General features: G+C 55.5%; 3 protein-coding genes across 4 annotated transcripts in view; all 3 read left to right on the top strand.

The window, feature by feature from the left end:
* The window catches only part of KCNJ4 (potassium inwardly rectifying channel subfamily J member 4), a 33313-nt gene extending 16022 nt beyond the window's left edge, over nucleotides 1–17291 (top strand). The window contains exons 2-3 of one of the 2 annotated variants that reach the window (XM_075428189.1): nucleotides 13573–13744; nucleotides 14975–17291. In XM_075428189.1, the coding sequence (XP_075284304.1) occupies nucleotides 13707–13744; nucleotides 14975–16304 (1368 nt within the window). In that variant the 5' untranslated portion in view covers nucleotides 13573–13706 and the 3' untranslated portion in view covers nucleotides 16305–17291. Of the gene's footprint in view, nucleotides 1–13568; nucleotides 13745–14974 lie in introns of both variants that reach the window. The other variant, XM_075428190.1, reaches the window with a different exon arrangement.
* LOC142362165 (endosome-associated-trafficking regulator 1-like) lies at nucleotides 3536–4639 on the top strand. Its single transcript, XM_075428148.1, has one exon. It carries the CDS (start codon nucleotides 3536–3538, stop codon nucleotides 4637–4639), a length of 1104 nt encoding a protein of 367 aa, XP_075284263.1.
* Nucleotides 10353–11456, top strand: LOC142362166 (endosome-associated-trafficking regulator 1-like). Its single transcript, XM_075428149.1, has one exon. It carries the CDS (start codon nucleotides 10353–10355, stop codon nucleotides 11454–11456), a length of 1104 nt encoding a protein of 367 aa, XP_075284264.1.
* Nucleotides 17292–26512: the final 9221 nt, after the last annotated feature.

The following is a 26512-nucleotide window of genomic DNA, read 5'->3' as shown; positions in this document are numbered from 1 at the left end:
CCATGGATGTTGTCTACCTAGACTTCAGCAAGGCTTTCGACACGGTTTCCCTTAACATCCTCCTAGGGAAGCCCAGGAAGTGTGGGCTGGATGAGTGGTCAGTGAGATGGATTGAGAACTGGCTGAATGGCAGAACTCAGAGGGTTGCTATCAGCGGCGCTGAGTCTAGTTGGAGGCCGGTAACTCGTGTTGTCACCCAGGGGTCAGTACTGGGCCCAGTCTTGTTTAACTTCTTCATCAATGACCTGGATGAAGAGTTAGAGTGTACCCTCAGCAAGTTTGCTGATGACACCAAACTGGGAGGAGTGGTAGATACACCAGAAGGCTGTGCTGCCTTTCAGCGTGACCTGGACAGGCTGGAAAGATGGGCAGAGAGGAAGCTGATGAGGTTCAACAAGGGCAAGTGCAGGGTCCTGCACCTGGGGAGGAACAACCCCATGCATCAGTACAGGCTTGGGGCGGACCTGCTGGCGAGCAGCTCTGTGGAGAGGGACCTGGGTGTCCTGGTGGACGACAGGTTGACCATGAGTCAGCAGTGTGGGCTGGCTGCCAAGAAAGCAAATGGGGTCCTAGGATGCATTAGGAGGACTGTGGCCAGCAGGTCGAGGGAGGTTCTCCTTCCCCTCTACACCGCCCTAGTGAGGCCTCATCTGGAGTACTGTGTCCAGTTCTGGGCTCCCCACTTCAAGAGAGATGAGGAGCTACTGGAGAGTGTCCAGCGGAGGGCTACGAGGATGGGGAGGAGACTAAAGCACATCTCCTATGAGGAGAGGCTGAGGGAGCTGGGCTTGTTCAGCCTGAAAAGAGAAGGCTGCGAGGGGACCTAATATATGCTTATAAACATCTCAAGGGTGGGTGTCAGGAGGATGGGGCCAAACTCTTTTCAGTGGTGCCCAGCGACAGGACAAGGGGCAATGGGCACAAACTGAAGCACAGGAAGTTCCATCTGAACACAAGGAAGAACTTCTTCCCTCTGAGGGTGATGGAGCCCTGGAACAGGCTGCCCAGGGAGGTTGTGGAGTCTCCTTCTCTGGAGATATTCAAGACCTGCCTGGACATGGTCCTGTGTGGCCTGCTCTGGGTGACCCTGCTTTGGCAGGGGGGTTGGACTAGATGACCCACAGAGGTCCCTTCCAACCCCGAACATTCTGTGATTCTGTGATTCTGTGATTTGGAGCAATGCATCCCCCTGAGAAAGAAATTTAGCAAAGGAGGCAGGAGACCTGCATGGTTAAACAAGGAGCTTCTAGCGGAGATCAGGCAGAAGAGAAAGGTGCATGGAATGTGGAAAGAGGGACAGGCCACTTGGGAAGAGTACAGAAACGTAGTGAGAGCATGCAGGGATGCGACGAGGAAGGCCAAGGCTCACCTGGAATTGAAGCTGGCAAGGGATGTCAAAAACAACAAGAAAGGCTTCTTCAACTACATCAGCAGCAAAAGGAAGGCTAGGGACAACGTGGGGCCGCTGTTGAATGAGGCGGGTGTCCTGGTGACGGAGGATGCGGAGAAGGCAGAGCTAATGAATGCCTTCTTTGCTTCAGTCTTCAGTGCTAAGACTGGCCCTCAGGAATCCCAGGCCCCGGAGATAAGAGAAGAAGCCTACAAAGAGGACGACTTTCCCTTGGTTGAGGAGGACTGTGTGAGGGATCGCTTAAGTGATCTGGATGTCCACAAATCCATGGGCCCCGATGGAATGCACCCACGAGTGCTGAGGGAGCTGGCGGATGTCATTGCTGAGCCACTCTCCATCATCTCTGAGAGGTCCTGGAGGACAGGAGAGGTGCCCGAGGACTGGAGAAAGGCCAATGTCACTCCAATCTTCAAAAAGGGCAAGAAGGAGGACCCAGGGAACTACAGGCCGGTCAGCCTCACCTCCATCCCGGGAAAGGTGATGGAGCAGCTTATCCTGGAGGCCATCATCAAGCAAGTGGAAGAAAAGAAGGTTATCAGGAGTAGTCAGCATGGATTCACCAAGGGGAAATCATGCCTGACCAATCTGATAGCTTTCTACGATGACATGACTGGCTGGGTAGACGAAGGGAGAGCCGTGGATGTTATCTACCTTGACTTCAGCAAGGCTTTCGACACAGTCTCCCATGATATCCTCCTAGGGAAGCTGAGGAAGTGTGGGCTGGATGAGTGGTCGGTGAAGTGGATAGAGAACTGGCTGAATGGCAGAACTCAGAGGGTTGTCATCAGCGGCGCTGAGTCTAGTTGGAGGCTGGTGACAAGTGGTGTCCCTCAGGGGTCAGTACTGGGCCCAGTCTTGTTTAACTTCTTCATCAGTGACCTGGATGAAGAGTTAGAATGTACCCTCAGCAAGTTTGCTGACGACACCAAACTGGGAGGTGTGGTAGATACACCAGAAGGCTGTGCTGCCATTCAGCGTGACCTGGATAGGCTGGAAAGCTGGGCAGAGAGGAACCTGATGAGGTTCAACAAGGGCAAGTGCAGGGTCCTGCACCTGGGGAGGAACAACCTCATGCATCAGTACAGGCTTGGGGTGGACCTGCTGGAGAGCAGCTCTGCGGAGAGGGACCTGGGTGTCCTGGTGGACGACAGGTTAACCATGAGCCAGCAGTGTGCCCTGGCTGCCAAGAAAGCCAATGGGATCCTGGGGTGCATCAAGAAGAGTGTGGCCAGCAGGTCGAGGGAGGTTCTCCTTCCCCTCTACACTGCCCTGGTGAGGCCTCATCTGGAGTACTGTGTCCAGTTCTGGGCTCCCCAGCTCAAGAAGGATGAAGAGCTACTGGAGAGAGTCCAGCGGAGGGCTACAAGGATGGGGAGGGGACTGGAGCATCTCCACTACGAGGAGAGGTTGAGGGAACTGGGCTTGTTCAGCCTGAAGAAGAGAAGGCTGCGAGGGGACCTTATAAATGCCTACAAATATCTGAAGGGTGGGTGTCAGGAGGATGGGGCCAAGCTCTTTTCAGTGGTGCCCAGTGACAGGACAAGGGGCAATGGGCACAAACTGAGGCACAGGAAGTTCCGTCTGAACATGAGGAAGAACTTCTTCCCTCTGAGGGTGATGGAGCACTGGAACAGGCTGCCCAGGGAGGTTGTGGAGTCTCCTTCTCTGGAGATATTCAAGACCCGCCTGGACAAGATCCTGTGCAGCCTGCTGTAGGTGACCCTGCTTCGGCAGGGGGGTTGGACTAGATGACCCACAGAGGTCCCTTCCAACCCCGAACATTCTGTGATTCTGTGATTCTGTGATTCTGTGATTTGATTGGTTCCTGCCCTCCCCCCCCCCCCCGGTCACAGCCTCACAGCAGGCGATGTCATGCGATGACATCACAGACCTCAGGGATTCCTGTTCTGCCCACAGAGGTGCCTGGTCCTCCTCTCCGCTCACTCCCGAACGCCCTGGTGATCGAAGTGGAGGGATTTCGGAGACTGCCTCTTCCCCCACGAGCGTTGCTGAGGCTGCGGAGGTTGGCACACTGCTTGTCAGTGTCACCTGCCTGCGTGACCCCGGGCTCCAGGAGGGTAATTGGGATCCTCCTGCTTGCTGCAGCCCAAATCGTCCTGAAAAATGGCGTGGCTGCTTGTCATCTCTGGGTCAATGGAGAGGGTCTGCCCAGAATCTCAAGGCCTGGAAGATGATCATGACGATGAGGACTACGATGAACCCAGCTACTTCTGCCTCCCTGCACGTCGTCCACCACCGTGCAAGAGCCATGACAGCTTAGGTGACAGTCAGGTGGAAGATCTGGGGGAATCCATCTCATTTTCCCCAAATGCCAGGCACGCCTACATATCGAAAGACGAAGCAGTGAAAAATAGAATAGATGCCAAGAGATTGGCCAAGCATGCACTGGAGCTTGAGGAGGAAGCTCAGGATTTTCAGGAACCATTTTACAAAGACAAGGAAACGCCTGGCAGCTTGTCTGAAGATGAGGACCACAGCCGAACCTGTCACCTTCGTACGCATCAGAGGTTGCACGTTCTCCGAACCGCAAGTATGGCACCGTGTGGCTCCGATGACTCTTTCCAGCGCAGCGTGGGTAAGCACTTGGGGATGGACGCCTTTGCACCATGGGAACATGCCAGCGACCCTTATCTGGGGCACTCAGAGTGCACCAGGGGAGGAGAGTCCCACATGCTGCCCGAGCAGGCCACTGAGGACAGGGAGTTCCCGTCCCTGCAGATGACCGACGACGTGCTCAGGGAGGAGAACGCTGTGCTCAGGAAGGTGATCAAGAGCATGCAGGGCTCCTTGGAGAGCCAGGCATGCACGGTGCGGAGGCTGGAGAGGCAGCTGAAGGCCAGCCTGGCTAAACAGGAGAGGGAAGTCCGAGAGCTCCAGTCCTTTGCCCAGCGGACTGAGTGGAGTCTCCAGCTAATGACCCAGCGGGCTCTGGAGGCAGAAAGCAACGTGGAGAAGCTGAAGCAGGAGGTCTCCATTCTCCAGCAAGAGCTGGAGAGCTCCAAGGTGGAGAACGAAAACCTGAGAGCGGGCCAAACCACCAACCTGGGGCCAGTGAAGCACAACATAGATTTCACCGTGCAAAGCCTCCACAAGATAATACTGGGCGCAACCTGGTCCATCGGACAGCTCGCCTCTGGACTGCAGTCGCTGCATTTTCTTGCTGACGTCCTCCAATCTACCGGCAAAATTTCCGAAGACGAAGCCTGAAAAGAGCCGTGAAATCAATTCTGTGCGGGTCCTACAGATGAATATATGGACCGAGACCACTGATCTCCCACGACAACCTGTATTAAAACCATTTGCTCTCACGTGCTCGAATGTGTGCGTTCTGATGCATGGCTTTTACTCTTCATAGCTATACTTTTCTTGTGATGAAGTACAAATTGAAGAGAGTGATGTAGTTTGAGCTGCTGATGCTCTGTTCTGGCACTGCAGAGCCAGCAGCCAATGTTTCCCAGGCTCTGAGCTGCAAGGTCCAGCCGTGGTGGGCTCTGCGTAAGAGGCTGTGCCACAGCTGCGGCTGACTTGAGCTGCCATGTTGGAGCCAGGAGGAAGCACAGCAGCACGGGACGCAGCGCTCTTCAACAGTGTGCCCATCCCTTTCCATAGCTGTACCAGCGAGAACCAGCGATGAGCAAATCCCTTGCATTTCATCTGCTTCTTTTGCCCCTTCTTGGTGGGGTGGGGAAGGGGAGGAGCAGAGATCCGGGTGCTGCTGCACATGGTTTCAGTGAGCAGAAGCTTCCTTAGGTCCTCCTACCTCTTTTTCTGCAGCTGGCCACCACCTGGGCCAGAAATCCAAAGTCTAGAGGTTGTGCACCTGTTCCTGCAGCTGGGTAAAGGGGGGTGGTGGTGGTCAAAAAGCTTGAGGGAGTTGTGAAGTTTCCGCACGTGTGAGCTGCGGCAGTGCCTTTCCTCCGCGGTCGGTGTCAGTGCGGGCTAAGGATGCGTTTGGCTTAGCCGGGCTGGCTAAGGAAGGCGCTGGCTGGAGAGGATGCCCTTCCTCTCCTGGCTGGAGCTGGCGTGGGGGGTATACCTAAACCGCCTGCCTTTGTCACCCCCGAAAGACCTGTGAGACCCTGCAGTCCAAACTCGCCATGTAATCACTGAAGATGGGTCTCAGCCTTATCCTAGCAGGGTCATCTGTGGGCATGAAGTGACCTTTCTTCACAGTACCAGAGAACAGTTTGGGTTGGAAGGGACCTTGTAGATCATCTGGTTCCAGCCCCCCTACCGTGGGCAGGGACACCTTCCACCAGACCAGGCTGTTCAAAGCCCCATCCAGCCTGGCCGTGAACACTTCCACGGAGGGGGCAGCCACAGCTTCGCTGGGCAACCTTCAGATGCACAAAACGGTCATCGCAGAAACTACTAAGAACTTCTTTATCACGTGGTCATCCCTCAACTTTTCTGATGAATTTAGGTTACTGACCCCCGTTTTCTGACCCCAGCTTTACAACAACATTTCTTGTATCTGGCCAAACTGCGCCTGGCTTGGATGCTATAGGGTGGTGAGGGGGTGGGTGCTGGCAGAGTTCAGTGCCAAAGTGCTTTTTCCGGATGGGAATTTTTAGGCAGCTGTTCACTTTGACCTCTATGTGGTGAGTTGTGGGCTACAAGGTTGCTGTCTTCCCCTGGTCTCCTAACATCCTTCGTCTGAACAGCCATGTTTGTGTTGCCACAGATCTTGAACTGCCTCAGTAACCTTGGTCTCTGGAGGAGAGGCTGCTGCTTAATCTTCATCCCAGACATGACACTGGCAGTGCTTGCACATCACAGGTGATGTTTGGAGCTCCTTGCTTGCTGCTTTCTAGTCTGTGCTCCGAACTGGGGAAAGCTGATGGTCGCCCTTAGCCACGTGAAGCCCTGTTCTGCAACACTGATGATGGGACAAGGATGCTTCTCACCAGCTTTTCCGTCCCAGACAACATCACTTGCTGTTCCAGTCTCCTGTCCATGCATGACCACTTGCAAGCAGCTCTAAACCTTGGATTTGACCCCAAAAATCCTTGGATTTGTCCCAGATGTGGCAGCCACCGGTTGCTCATCGCTGAGGCTGGGAGGAAGCAAACTAAGTGGCTCCGTCTGCGTCCTGCGCTGCGCACTGGCTGCTGAAATCCAAAGGTTACAGTGCAGGATTAGCGTGGGTGTACAAAGCCCTTCCTAATCTGTGAGTCATTCCCCCCTCACTGCATTTCACTTCCCAGCAGCTCTGGACAGGCGGGATGGGTTGGCTCTTGAGTCTTCGGCTTCCCCCTTCCTCAGGTTGGGGAGGAACGGGTCAGGACGTAACATCTCAGCATGGATTCACCAAGGGGAAATCATGCCTGACCAAACTGTTAGATTTCTACAATGGCATGACTGGCTGGGTAGATGAGGGGAGAGCCATGGATGTTGTCTACCTAGACTTCAGCAAGGCTTTCGACACGGTTTCCCTTAACATCCTCCTAGGGAAGCCCAGGAAGTGTGGGCTGGATGAGTGGTCAGTGAGATGGATTGAGAACTGGCTGAATGGCAGAACTCAGAGGGTTGCTATCAGCGGCGCTGAGTCTAGTTGGAGGCCGGTAACTCGTGTTGTCACCCAGGGGTCAGTACTGGGCCCAGTCTTGTTTAACTTCTTCATCAATGACCTGGATGAAGAGTTAGAGTGTACCCTCAGCAAGTTTGCTGATGACACCAAACTGGGAGGAGTGGTAGATACACCAGAAGGCTGTGCTGCCTTTCAGCGTGACCTGGACAGGCTGGAAAGATGGGCAGAGAGGAAGCTGATGAGGTTCAACAAGGGCAAGTGCAGGGTCCTGCACCTGGGGAGGAACAACCCCATGCATCAGTACAGGCTTGGGGCGGACCTGCTGGCGAGCAGCTCTGTGGAGAGGGACCTGGGTGTCCTGGTGGACGACAGGTTGACCATGAGTCAGCAGTGTGGGCTGGCTGCCAAGAAAGCAAATGGGGTCCTAGGATGCATTAGGAGGACTGTGGCCAGCAGGTCGAGGGAGGTTCTCCTTCCCCTCTACACCGCCCTAGTGAGGCCTCATCTGGAGTACTGTGTCCAGTTCTGGGCTCCCCACTTCAAGAGAGATGAGGAGCTACTGGAGAGTGTCCAGCGGAGGGCTACGAGGATGGGGAGGGGACTGGAGCATCTCTCCTATGAGGAGAGGCTGAGGGAGCTGGGCTTGTTCAGCCTGAAAAGAGAAGGCTGCGAGGGGACCTAATATATGCTTATAAACATCTCAAGGGTGGGTGTCAGGAGGATGGGGCCAAACTCTTTTCAGTGGTGCCCAGCGACAGGACAAGGGGCAATGGGCACAAACTGAAGCACAGGAAGTTCCGTCTGAACACAAGGAAGAACTTCTTCCCTCTGAGGGTGATGGAGCACTGGAACAGGCTGCCCAGGGAGGTTGTGGAGTCTCCTTCTCTGGAGATATTCAAGACCTGCCTGGACATGGTCCTGTGTGGCCTGCTCTGGGTGACCCTGCTTTGGCAGGGGGGTTGGACTAGATGACCCACAGAGGTCCCTTCCAACCCCGAACATTCTGTGATTCTGTGATTCTGTGATTTGGAGCAATGCATCCCCCTGAGAAAGAAATTTAGCAAAGGAGGCAGGAGACCTGCATGGTTAAACAAGGAGCTTCTAGCGGAGATCAGGCAGAAGAGAAAGGTGCATGGAATGTGGAAAGAGGGACAGGCCACTTGGGAAGAGTACAGAAACGTAGTGAGAGCATGCAGGGATGCGACGAGGAAGGCCAAGGCTCACCTGGAATTGAAGCTGGCAAGGGATGTCAAAAACAACAAGAAAGGCTTCTTCAACTACATCAGCAGCAAAAGGAAGGCTAGGGACAACGTGGGGCCGCTGTTGAATGAGGCGGGTGTCCTGGTGACGGAGGATGCGGAGAAGGCAGAGCTAATGAATGCCTTCTTTGCTTCAGTCTTCAGTGCTAAGACTGGCCCTCAGGAATCCCAGGCCCCGGAGATAAGAGAAGAAGCCTACAAAGAGGACGACTTTCCCTTGGTTGAGGAGGACTGTGTGAGGGATCGCTTAAGTGATCTGGATGTCCACAAATCCATGGGCCCCGATGGAATGCACCCACGAGTGCTGAGGGAGCTGGCGGATGTCATTGCTGAGCCACTCTCCATCATCTCTGAGAGGTCCTGGAGGACAGGAGAGGTGCCCGAGGACTGGAGAAAGGCCAATGTCACTCCAATCTTCAAAAAGGGCAAGAAGGAGGACCCAGGGAACTACAGGCCGGTCAGCCTCACCTCCATCCCGGGAAAGGTGATGGAGCAGCTTATCCTGGAGGCCATCATCAAGCAAGTGGAAGAAAAGAAGGTTATCAGGAGTAGTCAGCATGGATTCACCAAGGGGAAATCATGCCTGACCAATCTGATAGCTTTCTACGATGACATGACTGGCTGGGTAGACGAAGGGAGAGCCGTGGATGTTATCTACCTTGACTTCAGCAAGGCTTTCGACACAGTCTCCCATGATATCCTCCTAGGGAAGCTGAGGAAGTGTGGGCTGGATGAGTGGTCGGTGAAGTGGATAGAGAACTGGCTGAATGGCAGAACTCAGAGGGTTGTCATCAGCGGCGCTGAGTCTAGTTGGAGGCTGGTGACAAGTGGTGTCCCTCAGGGGTCAGTACTGGGCCCAGTCTTGTTTAACTTCTTCATCAGTGACCTGGATGAAGAGTTAGAATGTACCCTCAGCAAGTTTGCTGACGACACCAAACTGGGAGGTGTGGTAGATACACCAGAAGGCTGTGCTGCCATTCAGCGTGACCTGGATAGGCTGGAAAGCTGGGCAGAGAGGAACCTGATGAGGTTCAACAAGGGCAAGTGCAGGGTCCTGCACCTGGGGAGGAACAACCTCATGCACCAGTACAGGCTTGGGGTGGACCTGCTGGAGAGCAGCTCTGCGGAGAGGGACCTGGGTGTCCTGGTGGACGACAGGTTAACCATGAGCCAGCAGTGTGCCCTGGCTGCCAAGAAAGCCAATGGGATCCTGGGGTGCATCAAGAAGAGTGTGGCCAGCAGGTCGAGGGAGGTTCTCCTTCCCCTCTACACTGCCCTGGTGAGGCCTCATCTGGAGTACTGTGTCCAGTTCTGGGCTCCCCAGCTCAAGAAGGATGAAGAGCTACTGGAGAGAGTCCAGCGGAGGGCTACAAGGATGGGGAGGGGACTGGAGCATCTCCACTACGAGGAGAGGTTGAGGGAACTGGGCTTGTTCAGCCTGAAGAAGAGAAGGCTGCGAGGGGACCTTATAAATGCCTACAAATATCTGAAGGGTGGGTGTCAGGAGGATGGGGCCAAGCTCTTTTCAGTGGTGCCCAGTGACAGGACAAGGGGCAATGGGCACAAACTGAGGCACAGGAAGTTCCGTCTGAACATGAGGAAGAACTTCTTCCCTCTGAGGGTGATGGAGCACTGGAACAGGCTGCCCAGGGAGGTTGTGGAGTCTCCTTCTCTGGAGATATTCAAGACCCGCCTGGACAAGATCCTGTGCAGCCTGCTGTAGGTGACCCTGCTTCGGCAGGGGGGTTGGACTAGATGACCCACAGAGGTCCCTTCCAACCCCGAACATTCTGTGATTCTGTGATTCTGTGATTCTGTGATTTGATTGGTTCCTGCCCTCCCCCCCCCCCCCGGTCACAGCCTCACAGCAGGCGATGTCATGCGATGACATCACAGACCTCAGGGATTCCTGTTCTGCCCACAGAGGTGCCTGGTCCTCCTCTCCGCTCACTCCCGAACGCCCTGGTGATCGAAGTGGAGGGATTTCGGAGACTGCCTCTTCCCCCACGAGCGTTGCTGAGGCTGCGGAGGTTGGCACACTGCTTGTCAGTGTCACCTGCCTGCGTGACCCCGGGCTCCAGGAGGGTAATTGGGATCCTCCTGCTTGCTGCAGCCCAAATCGTCCTGAAAAATGGCGTGGCTGCTTGTCATCTCTGGGTCAATGGAGAGGGTCTGCCCAGAATCTCAAGGCCTGGAAGATGATCATGACGATGAGGACTACGATGAACCCAGCTACTTCTGCCTCCCTGCACGTCGTCCACCACCGTGCAAGAGCCATGACAGCTTAGGTGACAGTCAGGTGGAAGATCTGGGGGAATCCATCTCATTTTCCCCAAATGCCAGGCACGCCTACATATCGAAAGACGAAGCAGTGAAAAATAGAATAGATGCCAAGAGATTGGCCAAGCATGCACTGGAGCTTGAGGAGGAAGCTCAGGATTTTCAGGAACCATTTTACAAAGACAAGGAAACGCCTGGCAGCTTGTCTGAAGATGAGGACCACAGCCGAACCTGTCACCTTCGTACGCATCAGAGGTTGCACGTTCTCCGAACCGCAAGTATGGCACCGTGTGGCTCCGATGACTCTTTCCAGCGCAGCGTGGGTAAGCACTTGGGGATGGACGCCTTTGCACCATGGGAACATGCCAGCGACCCTTATCTGGGGCACTCAGAGTGCACCAGGGGAGGAGAGTCCCACATGCTGCCCGAGCAGGCCACTGAGGACAGGGAGTTCCCGTCCCTGCAGATGACCGACGACGTGCTCAGGGAGGAGAACGCTGTGCTCAGGAAGGTGATCAAGAGCATGCAGGGCTCCTTGGAGAGCCAGGCATGCACGGTGCGGAGGCTGGAGAGGCAGCTGAAGGCCAGCCTGGCTAAACAGGAGAGGGAAGTCCGAGAGCTCCAGTCCTTTGCCCAGCGGACTGAGTGGAGTCTCCAGCTAATGACCCAGCGGGCTCTGGAGGCAGAAAGCAACGTGGAGAAGCTGAAGCAGGAGGTCTCCATTCTCCAGCAAGAGCTGGAGAGCTCCAAGGTGGAGAACGAAAACCTGAGAGCGGGCCAAACCACCAACCTGGGGCCAGTGAAGCACAACATAGATTTCACCGTGCAAAGCCTCCACAAGATAATACTGGGCGCAACCTGGTCCATCGGACAGCTCGCCTCTGGACTGCAGTCGCTGCATTTTCTTGCTGACGTCCTCCAATCTACCGGCAAAATTTCCGAAGACGAAGCCTGAAAAGAGCCGTGAAATCAATTCTGTGCGGGTCCTACAGATGAATATATGGACCGAGACCACTGATCTCCCACGACAACCTGTATTAAAACCATTTGCTCTCACGTGCTCGAATGTGTGCGTTCTGATGCATGGCTTTTACTCTTCATAGCTATACTTTTCTTGTGATGAAGTACAAATTGAAGAGAGTGATGTAGTTTGAGCTGCTGATGCTCTGTTCTGGCACTGCAGAGCCAGCAGCCAATGTTTCCCAGGCTCTGAGCTGCAAGGTCCAGCCGTGGTGGGCTCTGCGTAAGAGGCTGTGCCACAGCTGCGGCTGACTTGAGCTGCCATGTTGGAGCCAGGAGGAAGCACAGCAGCACGGGACGCAGCGCTCTTCAACAGTGTGCCCATCCCTTTCCATAGCTGTACCAGCGAGAACCAGCGATGAGCAAATCCCTTGCATTTCATCTGCTTCTTTTGCCCCTTCTTGGTGGGGTGGGGAAGGGGAGGAGCAGAGATCCGGGTGCTGCTGCACATGGTTTCAGTGAGCAGAAGCTTCCTTAGGTCCTCCTACCTCTTTTTCTGCAGCTGGCCACCACCTGGGCCAGAAATCCAAAGTCTAGAGGTTGTGCACCTGTTCCTGCAGCTGGGTAAAGGGAGGTGGTGGTGCTCAAAAAGCTTGAGGGAGTTGTGAAGTTTCCGCACGTGTGAGCTGCGGCAGTGCCTTTCCTCCGCGGTCGGTGTCAGTGCGGGCTAAGGATGCGTTTGGCTTAGCCGGGCTGGCTAAGGAAGGCGCTGGCTGGAGAGGATGCCCTTCCTCTCCTGGCTGGAGCTGGCGTGGGGGGTATACCTAAACCGCCTGCCTTTGTCACCCCCGAAAGACCTGTGAGACCCTGCAGTCCAAACTCGCCATGTAATCACTGAAGATGGGTCTCAGCCTTATCCTAGCAGGGTCATCTGTGGGCATGAAGTGACCTTTCTTCACAGTACCAGAGAACAGTTTGGGTTGGAAGGGACCTTATAAATCATCTGGTTCCAGCCCCCTTGACATGGGCAGTAGAAGGATGCTTCTCACCAGCTTTTCCGTCCCAGACAACATCACTTGCTGTTCCAGTCTCCTGTCCATGCATGACCACTTGCAAGCAGCTGTAAACCTTGGATTTGACCCCAAAAATCCTTGGATTTGTCCCAGATGTGGCAGCCACCGGTTGCTCATCGCTGAGGCTGGGAGGAAGCAAACTAAGTGGCTCCGTCTGCGTCCTGCGCTGCGCACTGGCTGCTGTAATCCAAAGGTTACAGTGCAGGATTTGCACGGGTGTACAAAGCCCTTCCTAATCTGTGAGTCATTCCCCCCTCACTGCATTTCACTTCCCAGCAGCTCTGGACAGGCGGGATAGGTTGGCTCTTGAGTCTTCGGCTTCCCCCTTCCTCAGGTTGGGGAGGAACGGGTCGGGACGTAACATCTGCTGGACGTCTTCCCCAGGGCTCTGCTGCTGAGCCGCTCCTTGGATGCTGCACACAGGGCATGTCGCAAGGTCTGTTTGCTCTAACCGGCTTCTCTTCAGCTACCCCTAAGCCCTTCCTTTCCATCAGTTCTCCTTTTTGGCTCTGTCCATCGCTTTTTGTCTCTTGTTTGAACAGGGGAGACGCGCTGCACCCCCTGGAAATAAATCCCCTCTGGGTCAGGCTGGACTGACGGGGATTCCTGAGGTCTGCCGTGCATGTCCGTGCTTCATTAGTGCTTGTGTGAGAGGTATTTAGCCTGGCTGAGCTCTCGTCCCTGCGTAAGCTATGATATTAATATAATGGCTCAGGGCAAGGGCCCTGCAAGCTGCTCAACTGTCGTGCCCTTGGTCTGGAAAGCGGTGACCGGCCACCCCTGCACCTCTTCCAGTGGCAGACGCCGGGGAGGGCAAGGAGCTGCAGGCTGTGCATCCCGGTCTTCCTCCATCAGCTCTGCAACTGCCAGAGCCAGGCTGCAGCGCGGTGCCCCATGAAGACCTCCAGACCCCTCCTGAGCGAAAGGCTGGGAGCCCTGTTTCCCCAGCTCTGGAACTGGGATTGGGACTGGGACTGGGACAGGTGCTGTCAGGGGAGGCTCTGACCAGGTTTTACTTCATCCTCCTCTGCAAGGCAGGTGCCCAGGAGCAATTGCAATGGCAGCGTGGGTCCCAGCTCACCAGAGGTGAAACCTGGAGCCGCCCGGTCCCGTGTGAGAGCTGCTGCATGAGATCCCGTGCCCGCTCAGCTCCCGCAGCCACCTGACACCCGATGATACAGCGAGCCATGGGCAGCGTCCGAGTCAACCGGTGAGTAACCCTCCTCCCAAGGGCTGCTGCTGCACCGGTGGCCTGGTCCTCCTCATCTGGCCCCTCAGGCCCTACCTCCAGCCTGCCTTTCAGTCTTTTCTTCTCAAATCACCTGCCACAGTCTTTCCTCCTCCAAGGTAAAGCTCCTCTCTCCTTCTCCAATCCAAAGCATGCCATATGTGGGGACAGTGCTCAGAGGAGTACTATGGAGGAGAAGCAAAGTGCTGCGTGGTGCTGGACCAGCCATTACAGATTTCACCAGCGCTGCAGAAGCCCCATGTCCCCAGGAACCACAACTCCAGCCACTGGTGCTTCCCTTGCTGTGAGATGAGGATGGGGGTTATAAAGCCTGTGCTGGAGGGCTCCTGCTGACATGTCAACACTGTGGGTGGGAGGGAGATGCTGCCAGCCTGAGGGGTCCTGGGAGGCTGTGACTCGGCGGTCAACAAGGGCAGAGTGGCCTTGGTGGGTCTGTGCACTCGCTTGATTTCCTCAGTGGTCAGAACCTCTTCTGCCATCATATCTTGAAGGAATATCTGCAACTGTTCCAGCAGCACGTGAGGGGCAGCGGTGGTGCCGCTTGCGAGGGAGGGGAGCTGGAGGGGAAAAAGTCTCCCAGAAAGTGTGTGTGGATCTTCTGCCAGGGAAACTGCCAGTGCTTTGGCTGTTGATCTCCAAATTACATCTTTGGCTTTGGATTCGGGATGCTGGGAGCCACGCACGTTGCTGTGGCAACAGAATTGTCCTGAGTGCAGGAAGTGTATAAACATTGTCACCAATGCACCATGAAATGAGGGAGGAGACCAGAGGAGAAAATAGAAACTCCCGGCCTTATATATTGGCAGGGCCAAAATGTGGCCAGATCATGGGTGCTTGCTCCCAGGCTTCCTGGCTGTCCCAGCTGCTGTCAGGCTTCAAAGCCTTGGATCCCTCCTCACCACAAAGACTGGAAGGAAGCACAGCGCTACAAGCTTCTGCTTTGCTGCCCTGTCAGGACTTTGCCAGATGCAACCTCCTGGCAGCAAGACTGCAAATATTGCAGCCGAGCTTCACCAGTTTGGTCAGGGTGGAACCACGGTGCAATAACCAGGGAAATGTGCTGTTATGATATTCATTACCACGGTACCGTAGCGCTGTGAGCCACCCCCGCGTCTCCCGCCCTCGCCGTCTCAGTGGTTGCTGTTATTCTTCATGTATTTCTGCTGGAAATGCCCGTTTCTTCTCTTCCAGGTACAGCATCGTCTCAACCGAAGAGGATGGACACAAGGTCTCTGCGCTGGGCAGCATGAACGGGCACAGCCGGAACGGCAGGGGCCATGCCCCTCGGCGGAAGCACCGCAACCGCTTTGTGAAGAAGAATGGCCAGTGCAACGTCTACTTTGCCAATCTGAGTAACAAGTCTCAGCGCTACATGGCTGACATCTTCACCACCTGTGTGGACACGCGCTGGCGGTACATGCTTATGATCTTCTCCGCTGCCTTCCTGGTCTCCTGGCTCTTCTTCGGCTTCCTCTTCTGGTGCATCGCTTTCTTCCATGGCGACCTCAATGCACCGGTGGTGGGAGGTGGTCCCTCTCTCCTCAAGCCCTGCATCATGCACGTGAACAGCTTCCTCGGAGCTTTTCTTTTCTCAGTGGAGACACAGACAACCATTGGGTACGGCTTCCGCTGCGTGACTGAGGAGTGCCCGCTGGCTATCATGGCAGTTGTGGTCCAGTCCATTGTGGGCTGCGTTATTGACTCTTTCATGATTGGCACTATCATGGCCAAAATGGCAAGGCCCAAGAAGCGGGCCCAGACCCTTCTCTTCAGTCACCATGCGGTCATCTCCGTGCGGGATGGAAAACTGTGCCTCATGTGGCGGGTGGGCAACCTGAGGAGGAGCCACATCGTGGAGGCCCACGTCCGAGCCCAGCTCATCAAGCCCTACATGACAGAGGAAGGGGAATACCTGCCCCTGGACCAGCGGGACCTAAATGTGGGCTATGACGTGGGCCTCGATCGTATATTTTTGGTCTCACCCATTATTATCGTTCATGAGATTGATGAGGAGAGCCCGCTCTACGGGATTGGCAAGGAGGAGCTGGAGACAGAGAACTTTGAGATTGTGGTTATCCTGGAGGGGATGGTGGAAGCCACAGCCATGACCACACAGGCACGAAGCTCTTACCTCGCCAGTGAAATCCTTTGGGGTCATCGTTTTGAACCAGTTGTGTTTGAGGAGAAGAACCACTACAAAGTAGATTATTCACGCTTTCACAAGACCTACGAGGTAGCTGGCACACCTTGCTGCTCAGCCCGGGAGCTGCAAGAAAGCAAGATGACTATCCTACCTTCTCCCCCACCTCCCAGTGCCTTCTGCTATGAGAACGAGCTGGCTCTTGTCAGTCAAGATGAAGATGAAGATGATGACGAAGTGGGTGTGGTGTTAGGGGGCAGCACCAAGGAGGAGGGAGGCGTCATCCAGATGATGGATTTTGGAAGCCACCTGGACCTGGAGCGGCTCCAGGCAACTCTGCCCCTAGATACAATCTCATACCGCAGGGAGTCGGCCATCTAACTCTTCCAGCCTCCCCGTTCCACACCCGTCGCCCACCGTCTCCTCTTCCGTTCTGCACCTGTACGTAGCTGGATAAGTCCCTTGCCCACCAAAAAATGCCTCCCGTGACTGCCTCTCGGCCCCTGAGTACATCAAGGCCTGGAGCTGCTCTGATATACTCTCTTTCCCGTGAAGTCATACTGCCTAGAGGAGGAGTGAGGGTACACTACTCTTCTCATGTGTGCAGCTTGTGCTAGGACCCCTTTCCTACCCAGAGACAGGCGAGCAGCACGCCTGGTTTCTCATCTTCAGAGATGGGACAGGAGTCCCTGCCCTCAGCAGACAGACTGGGACACGCAGCAAGTGTTTCTGCTGCTGAGGCAACAGCAGACTTTCTGTCCCCTCTCGACATGGGTAAGCCCCATGGCTGTCAAGAGTCATGACCATCACCAGGAGAGGAGCAATACCCAAGCACTGACCAGAGGAGGGTGGACGGGAGAGTTTGGGACTCCTGGAGGGAGTGGGGAAGGATCTCAAGGGAGGGGTTTGCTTGCATGTTTATTGCTTGCCGCACACTAGTCTTTCTTTGTATATAGAACAGAACGAGAACTGAAATCCATATTCTTCCACTGCAAATGCCAAGCTAGGAGACAAGGACACTTTATGTAGCCCACTCTGCGCTCTCCTTGCCTTTTGGCATCTGTCACCTCCAGAAGCAGCTCGGCTCCACGGACTCAGAACCAGTTCTCCCAGTCCTCTTGAAAAACACGTCCTGCTCCTCTCCTGAGACGCGTGGCAGGGGAGGCAGGGCGCTGTGCTGGCACACTCAGACTGCTCCCCGGCACAGCGTGGCCAGGATGGCAGACAAGTGACCTGACTGGACAGCAGACCCTCAACTTGCTCCTTTCACCTCCTCCATTCTCCCTGCTGCCATCAGCTGTAAAACTGAATTTGTAACTATTTATTTTTAATAAAGTCTAATATCCCAGGGGGAGGTTTGGAAGCAAAGGAGAGACTCCAAGGCTGCAGCCTGGTATAGAGACTGATGAGAGTTATTAGTGCTGGCATTTGCTGTTTGTATGGTGTTGGTGCCTGGAAGCTCCACCACGAGGGGTCCCCTGTTCTGGGCCTCCCTGGTAAAGACCTACAATAAGAGGCTCAGAGAATTTGCTTAGGGAGAAAAATCATACAAAATGTATGTATGGAAGGAAGCATTTGCATTAAAATCACAAGTAGGATGGGTCAAACAATCCTGCTTGCTTTGGAGATAATGAGAGTTTTGCCCAGGGGAGGGTTACAGATATGCTTGATGAAGAGGCAGAGACATGCAAGGCTGCTCTAGATGTAAGGCTCAAAAAAAACCAACCCAAAATTCCAAACCTCTTTTCTTACTAAAGGCAAGTAAGAACTAGGGGAAACGAGGGAGGGCGTCAGCCAGAGCTAGACCTGTAACATCACTTTGCTGTCATTTCACAAAAGATGCGAAAACCTGGCGAGACTTTTCCTTTAGAAGCAGCAGAATCACTCCTTCAAAACTGTAGATGATATAAGGACAGAAAGACAAACAGGTAGCTCAGGGAGCTGCTCTGGGCACCCAACAGTTGGGCTATGGGGGGAATGGCTGAAGAAATTATGTCCTACCCAAGCCCTGATCTACAAAGCAGAAAAACAGCATCTCGATATCAATTTGGAATTGGTTCAAGAAGCAAGAGGAAGCGGGGAAGAAGCCGCAGGGGAAGGAAGGAAATAGCAGGAGTGAGAGGAAGAAGCAAGCACAGCAGGAAGGCGGAGGAGGAGGAGAGGAAAAAGAAGACGAGATGGTGAGGTAATATGGCAGTGCATTTGAGAAAGAGCAGGGATCACAAGATGGGTCTAGACCCAGACGTGGCCATTTCTCACCCCGGCGTGCCGGTTCTGTGGGGGAACAGCTGCCCTGCACGGGTTTGCTCTGCACCCAAGCTGTGATCTGACACCTTTGGCCAGGCTTGCCAAGAAGGGACGAGGAGCTGGTGGGAGGATGAAAGAAGAGCAGATCGCTCGCAACCAAGGAGCAGAGCATCAGGAGAGGGCAGGGGGAAAGGAAAAGCATCACTCCTGACGCCTCCCTCTCCTCCCGTTGGGCACAGAGTGGGGACAGGAGCTCATGATCCTGGTGCCTCCTGGCTTTTCCCATGTATGACTTGATACGCAGCCTCATTTTTCCACATGGGTCCCTGTCCCACCTCTCATCCCTATTGCTAAGTAACGAAGTCCCTCCCTCCCTCCTTTTATTATTTATTTATTTTCCCCAAAGGGAATAAGCAGGGGCTGGTATTGACCTGGCTTTTAATACAGCTTTCAGAGCTGGGTGCCTGCCACTGGCCATGGCAGTGGAAACAAACTAATGGACCGAGAGAGAAGGACTATGTGTGCGAGGACACGGGCATCCAGGACACAGACCGAGGTGGTGGTCTCCAGGAGAAGGGGAACTCACGTGGCTGCGCACCCTGCCGCCGAGGTAGAGCAACCTTTGGAGGCGGATGGCAGTGCTTGGTGGGGATGAAGTGCCCGTGGCCTGTTAGCTCTGGGGAGGCTCATCTCCAAGGAGCGAGCTCCCAGGGAGCCCAGGCAGGGATGGGGCAGCTGAGGTGGACCTAGGCCACGGGCATGCACAGCTGGGGCAATGGAGGTAGCACACAGACCAGTGCTGCCAGCCCTCGCTTCGGAGGGCAGGAATGTTAGGGGAAAAATGGCAAAATGTTGCGATAAGGCTAAGGAATAAGCATCACGTGGCCATGCCGGGAACCTAGCCCCCTCCGTACATTTGAACCTGCTGGCCTTTTTCATGTCATGTTTGGCATCACAGTGGAGAAGACACCAAGCCACTGAGGCAAACCAAGCTAAAACCCTGCCATTCACAATAAAATTGGGAGAAAGCTGGCAACGCTGCCACATCATTAGAGAGGGGAGAGACCTGAGGAGGACCCAAGGGAGAGAAGGGGGCTGAGGGGAGGGGGCAGAGGGAAGGAGACGAACAGCCAGAGTGCAGGAGAGCAGAGGTGATGGCTAAACCTCTGCCCATCAGGTGCTTCTCCAGCAGCTGTGCTTATGTTGCCAAAATGGCACATTCCTCGGGCACACACAGCCCATCCGACAGCACGGTGCAGTCGCTCCTCCCAGTAAAAAGTGCTCTTCTGCCTCCGCAAGCTGCACGCCTGCCTGCAGGCTTTGCTGATGCACAGCGGTACATGCATCCTTGTGCACAGGTACCTCTGTACCTGCACGCTCGAATCGCAGAGTACTCGTGCCCGAGTACACACTGCACGTACCTACATGCCTTTGGCCCACGTGTCGGCGTCACCCATCCTATACCACAGCTTCATCCCGTAAACACCTAAGGACGTGCACACAAACACCATGCAGCAGCAGCATCCATCTCAACCAGCGTCCCTCTGGCTGAACACTGGGGACTCCTTTGTGCAGCCCATGAAAGGCCACCAGGAGTATCCACCTTGGAAGGCTCTTTGCTATAAAGAAGACCCGACATTTTTAAGGAGTCTGCAGATCAGCTCTCCGACCCATTCACAACTGTAAACACACCTGATATTTTGACTTTTGCATATGGTATCTGGAGCATCACCTTTCAGGTAGGTGACACTTCCTTGTCCTGTGCTCTTCAGAGAAGATACCTTGATTGCCTGCCAGAGCATGATGTCCCCAGGCTCCCCCAGGACCTGCCCCTCATCCCGGGGGGCTGGCAGCTGGATTTGCAGGATGAAGACACTCCTCCTTTGTTTATCTGTCCACAACCCATAGTTTTTTTCCTGTCTTCTGAACAATTTCCTTGGCTCCTTACTGAAAGCTATTCAAACACCAGAAGGATAATGGGGAGAGGAAGGACTTTTTCCCTGTGAATAAGATCCAGGCACTGGTTCAGATCCTCCACCCCATGACAGCTAACTATGCTACTGTCACTCTTCCCAGCTTTCAGATGAATGTCATTGTTGTTCGACACTTGAGCAACTTGTTTCATGTTTTATTTTTGGTGACACTTTTGGACAACCCTTTTGAAAAGAAACAGTCATTGGCACCTTTCAACTCGCCCGAAACTTGCTCAGCAGAACATTTTGATACACGCTGCGACTAAAAATATTTTCAAGAAGCACAGCAATAATCTCAAACGGGGAGAAAAAGGGTTTGGATTTCATGATCGGGAAACGGTGTTGAAAACCTCTGCGCTGCTGAACAAACGCATTCCTTTTCAGCGCAGCTCGGTTTCGCCCGGGTTCTGCCCGGGAGCAGAGCGGGGCATGCCTCTGCCCCAGCAGCTGCATGCAGGCTCATGAGCTCTGCATGGCAAAAGGCCTCTTGGCTCCTTCGAGCTTTAGCAGCCCTGCTTTGCCTTCGCAGGAGGGCCCGAGGTCTCTCCCAGCTTTTGGCCAGGCGATACGAAGCGGCCATAATTCTAAACGTCACCAGAAAAAAAAGCCCGACAGAGAAAGGAAAACAAACAAAAGCAGCCTTCCCCTCCCAGGCCATTAAGGGCTTGCTCTCGCCCCTGCCCAGTCGATGTGGCCTCTGCCATCGCCCGTGGTAAGAGCAGAGCTGGGCGCTAATGGAGCGCGGCCATCGGAAAACCCCGCGGGGCCGGCGGGCGCCGAACCCGCAGAGCCCGGGGTGCGGGGGGGAGGGGGGGGGGGGGCGCAGCGGGCCGGGGTGCTGCGGGCGTGGGGGGGGGCGTGGTGCCGGCTGCGGCGGGGAAAGGGGGACAGCGGGGGGGGGGGGGGGGAGCAGGGAGGGGCGGGGGGGGCGGCCCGTCGATGCGTCCATCCGTGGCACGGTACCCCACGGCCGGGGGATGCCGCAGCGGGGAGCGCTGCGCAGGCTTCTGCTCCTGCCACGGTCAGCAGGGTTGGGGTCCCGCCCCGGGTGGGGGTCCCGCCTCCCCAGCCCCGCTGTGTTGCCGCCGGCAGGACGCTGCGCGGGGAGGCACAAACCGGGGAGCCCGGCCGTTGCCCGGCCTCAGAGCACCATCTAGGGATGAAAGCAAGGGCTGGCATCCCCGCCGGTCCCCGCATGTCCCCGCCGGTCCCGGCATCCCCGCCGGTCCGCGCATGTCCCCACATCCCCGCCGGTCCCCGCATCCCCGCGGGTCCCCGCATCCCCGCCGGTGCCCTCGTCCACCCAGGTCCGGCTCCTGCAGGGCTGGGGCTGGGATTGGGACTGGGATGGAGCTGGGGCTGGCTCCCCTGGGCAGCGCCGTGGGTCCGGGGGGGAAACGTTTGATCCCTCGGGAAGGCAGGCTTGCCAGAGGACTGGCACCCACCGCCTGCGCAGGTTCTTTGACCCAGAACCTGCGGCAAAGGTCAGCCCACCCGACAGCCAGGCTGGGGCTTTCACAGAGAGGCCACTGACTTGGAGCAGCTCAGTTATTCACTACCACTTTGATTTCTTCTCAGGGAGAAGCCTGCAAAGCCACTCCAGCCCTGGGAAGTCAGGCAGAGACGATCTGGGTTCGGAGTCAGGTCCTTCTGGTCGCCGCCTTGCTGGCCTGCCTGCCCTTCAGTCCTTGCCTCACAGCCCTGCCCGGCTGCACGTGCTCAACATATGAGGTTTGCTCCCTTTTCCCCCATTATTCAGCCGCTTGGCATGGCATGCACAATTTCTGGCTGTAGCAGGGCACTGCTGCCTGTCCCCTGTCACAGGGAGCAGGTCAGCACGTTCTCCTGGAGGGAGAGGGGCAGTGAAACTGCATGGAAGTGGAGAAATGCCCCATTCCGCTGTATCCTCGCCAGCGTGAGGGCTCTCAGGTAGAGGGTTTGCAATGTCCTGAGGGCTCTTCTGGCAACCAACCTTTTCATACCCCCTCGGGCTGTTAGATAATGACAGCCTGGCTCACTAACTGTACAGAGCCTTGGCTCCCAGGCTTCTTCTAGTTCCCAGGAAAAGCAACACCAGCAGAGCAGTCAGTGGGCCATTAGTGTATGTCCTTACCTTTGAAGACGTCACCTCCAGAAGGAAGTATCTACAAGGGCAACAGCTCTGCTCTCTGGGCAGCATGGACACAGACCCCAAGAGACCGGGTAGCAAAGACAGGTCGGCATGGAAAGAGGAAATGCACGATGCTAAGAGAAGCCATGCGATTTCAGTGCCCTGATGCCTGCAGAGAAATTCAGGATGGACACAAACACCATCCTGAAATAGTCTGTGAGACACTGGATATTTGAGCTTTAGAAGCTTTTTCGGCGTCTGAAATTAGGAGGATTATTTTGGTGCTGGCCCCAGATTTGAAATAGCACGTCTTGAAATCCGGGACCTGGTAACATTTGGGTCCCTGACTGCAGTGCATTGGCAGGGTTGTTCAAACGTCCCAGCGCTACGGTCACAGCAGGAGTCAGCTGAAGGCTTGTACGATACAAAGGCTCGTTACAGAGGCCGTGCGACTGAGGGAACAGGGGGCTTGGAATCGCTCCTGACAGGCGCTCAGATGCTCACCCAGCAGCAGACTCCGCATGTCTGTCAGGGACCCGACACAGGCCTGGGGTGTCGAACAGAGGAGGACGAGCTGACACAGAAACTCCAGAGAAGGCTTTGAAGATATATATAACGCGACCTGCAGCATGCACGTGCTTCTGTCAGGGAAAAAATAATGAATCAGTTGGAGAGTGGGTGCGAGCACATGACAGGCGATGCAGACCTATAGCAGAACACTCGGTACAGCGCAGAAGGAGCTGATTAAATGTAAGCAAAGCGGAGCCATCATTTAGCTCCGGGCTGGTGGGTTACACCATGTGCCTTTGGCTCTCCAGGACACAGTGTTGTGCTCACTAGCAACCTGGCTGCCTTGAATACAGAAACTTATGTGACCCATCCAGCACCACACGGGGCTGTGGGGGAAGCGCCAGGGAGCTGTGATGAGAAACAGCTCTGGAGTGGAGAGCTGCAGCCACGGGGTGACTGGCTGCACCCGGGGTGCCAGGGTTAAGTAACTGGGAGCCCTGGAGTGCCCAAGCAGCCAGCAGTGCTCGGCGAGCTGGTAGGTGCGGACGGGACGGAGCGGTCTGAAGTCAGTGGAGGAGGGAAGTCAGGGTGAGAGCAGCCGGCAGCGGTTGCCGCAGGGGAGGTGCACGGTGCGTTGGTGGAGTTGTACCAGCTGGATGAAGCTGCCTGCTCCCTGCTGCTCTCTTTGAGACACAGCTCTCCTGCAGTGGTCAGATGGTCTCAGAAGCTCATGATGCGTTGTCAGCTGATAAAATGCAAGAGCGATTTGTGAAAAACACAGGAATTTCTGAGTTATTGTCATTTTTTAATAATTTATGCCATGGAGAAGCCTCCAGAGCCCTCAGCTCTTCCATGGCCCTATTGTGCTTGCTCCTGCAGCTCCTGTACCAGAGAGTCTCCGGTCTTGGCCAGAAAGCAAGCAAAGTGGGACGGGAGCAGCTGACAGCAAGGCAAAGTGAGTTGCTCAAGATCACGAAGCAGTCAGTGGCACAAGGAGGAATTTAACCTGCCACTGTGGGTTTAACCCGTCACCTCGCTGCGCAGCCGGGGATGTTGCAAGCAATAAATGAACTGGGAGTGGTTCCTAGAATAGCTCTCTGCTCGTCCTGCATCTGCAGCTGCAGTGAAGCCACGGCCAGGACACGGCACCTCCCTAGGTACGTACACAACGCTCTTCGTACACTGCCTATGACTCCAAATGGCCCCTCTGCGGACCAAGTGCAGTGCACGCTCCCAAGTCAGATACCCTTCGGCCTCCAGACATCCTGATGCAGGAACTGGGAGCCGCTGGGTTGCAGTGCTTCCCCCACAACAGCCTACATGGGGCCTTACAGGTACAAACCAGCACTTTCAAACCGCACCCAGAAGTGAGCAGGAGGCCATGGCAGGCTCAGATGAGCACATCCCGAGGTCCCTGGTGAGCAACAGCACAACGCAAAGCAGAAATGAAAATCCACAACCTCAGCCCGTGCAAGGAACGCGTCCCCAGCTGCCTCTCACCCTTCGCTGCGTGGGACGGGTGGTGAGATGGCCTTTTGTTAACCGGTGCCCTGTGCCTGGCGTTCAGCTGGCGAGGACAGGCTGTCCCTTCCAGAGAAACCCCTTGCATAAGAATTAAAGAGGAGCCGGGCTGAGATGCTGAACTCATCCACCGGGGCATGCCGGGAAGCTGCATTTCAAGCCATTCTCCCTCCCCTCCCATCTCCCCGCGCGTTGTTTATCTCTCCCGTCCCTCCCACAGCAGTACGTGAATTATCCTGACTGGGCAAGCTGGTTTCATAACCGTCCCGTTCCCCCCACCCCCCGAACCTGCGCGGGAGATGCTCGTACACGGGAGGCTTTTTAGCTACCACCAGCTCGCTCCACCGTGAACCACAAGCCCACACAAACGCCGCTCTCCCCCCGGCCACGCGCGCAGTATCTGCACGCTGCACACGCATTTTGCTACCACGGCCACACACGCGCGTGGTCCCACCACGCGCTTATGTCGCAGGGGTCCTCACGAGCGTGTGACGCTCGGCGAGCTCACCGGTACGTGCAACACAGGCACGCATGTCGCAGGCGTTCAGAGGTACTGCCCCAGCGGCTCCCCTGCCACGGCGAGCTCCTTGCCCGTTGTCCACGTGCGATACCTCGTCCTCCTTCGGCTGCACCCTTCCCACAGGACACTGCCTTGCAGCTCAGCCTTGCCACGGACACACAGGTGTGGCACATAGGTACCCGGCACACGCCAAACACACACCATACACAAACGGGGCACTGCGCATCATGGGATCATAGGATAATTCAGGTTGAAAGAGACCTCAGGACAGCTCTAGTCCAGGCTCCTGCTCAAAGCAGGGTCAGCAAAGAGGTCAAACAAGCTCTATCTTGTCTTGTGAACCTCTAAGGATGGAGACTGTTCAGCCCCTCTGGCCAACTTTTCCCCACGCTGGACTGTCTTTGGGGACAGAAGGATCTTCCTTGTACTCAGACGGGACCTCTCTTGTTTCAACTTATGCTCGTTGTCTCTCATCCTCCCACTGTGCACCACTGTGAAAAGCTTGGCTCTCTCATCTGCCAAGACTCCAAGGTCCTTTCCCACAGGGCTGTTCTCCACCTGGCAGGTCCCCAGCCCGTACCGTGGCCAGGGCGTCTTCCTTCCCAGCTGCAGGGCTGTGCATTTGCCCTTGCTGAGCTCGCACTGCGCCTGCAGGCCCATCCCTCCAGCCTGCTTATGTCCCTCTGACGCAGCCCTGCCCTCAGGCACGTTGACTCATTCCCACTCCAACTAGGTGTCATCTGCAAGCTTGGCAGAAGCACACCCCACCACCTCCTCCAGGTCATCAATAACCATGTTCAGCAGGATAGGGCCCAGGGCAGCCCCCTGAGGCACCCCACTTGGCACCAGCCTCTAGGTAGAGTACAACCCATTAACAACTACTCCCCGAGCCTGACCAGCCAAAGTTTTCTACCCATCTGCTCGTCCACCTGTTGAGACCACAACATCCTTACTTGGGCACAGGAACATCGCAGGAACGGTGTTGAAAGCCTGGCTGAATTAGAGATAAATCACTTCTGCTACTCTCCCCTCACCCACAAACCCGGTCATTTTATCAAAGGCGGCGATCAGGTTGTTCAGGCATGATTTACCCTTGGTAAATGCACACTGACAGTTGCCAGTCACCTTCTTCTCCTTCATGTGCCCAGAAATGTGTTCCAAGAGGATCCGCTGCAGGGCCCAAATGAGCCTGACCAGCCTGTAGTTCCCAGGATCAACCTTTTGGTGTTTTTTGAAGAAGAATGCAGTATTTGCCTTTCTCCAGGCATGGGGGACCTCCTCTGATCTGTACTTCTGTATCCAGCCTCTCCTCTCCTCCAACCAGCCTCCCAAACACAAGTCACCTTACAGCTGAATTGCCTCCTGCCTGATCAGTCTTATACTTCATTCAGTCTGACCTGCAGATCTTCCTACATGTGGCTTCTCAGTTCTCCGTTGCTTTGCTCCCACTGCTCCTAAGAGACAGAGAGAGCGGGCTGTCTCTCTGAGCCCCAGGGTTGTTTCTCTTCTCCTTGGGCTGCAGATCCTCTCACTTTGAGGCTTTGAGAAGTTCACACTGCTGCCAAAAGCCATCCCCAGTGCCACGCAGAAAGGGAGAGGGGAGCAGAGCAGCCTGATCCCACCCCTCCAGGAAGATGGGACAGGGCTGCCCCAGCTGATGGCTCTGCCACTGGACATGGCCATGGGGCAAAAGCCCAGAGAGAAGGTC

The sequence above is a fragment of the Opisthocomus hoazin genome, chromosome 8 (genome assembly GCF_030867145.1).
Source record: "Opisthocomus hoazin isolate bOpiHoa1 chromosome 8, bOpiHoa1.hap1, whole genome shotgun sequence".
In the NCBI taxonomy this organism is placed as follows: domain Eukaryota; kingdom Metazoa; phylum Chordata; class Aves; order Opisthocomiformes; family Opisthocomidae; genus Opisthocomus; species Opisthocomus hoazin.
The sequence above is the reverse complement of the archived record's forward strand: the minus strand, read 5'-3'. Positions and strand labels throughout refer to the sequence as shown.

Coding starts and splice junctions, on each gene's coding strand:
- LOC142362166 (XM_075428149.1), top strand. CDS start 10,353: ATGGCGTGGCTGCTTGTCATCTCTGGGTCAATGGAGAGGGTCTGCCCA.
- LOC142362165 (XM_075428148.1), top strand. CDS start 3,536: ATGGCGTGGCTGCTTGTCATCTCTGGGTCAATGGAGAGGGTCTGCCCA.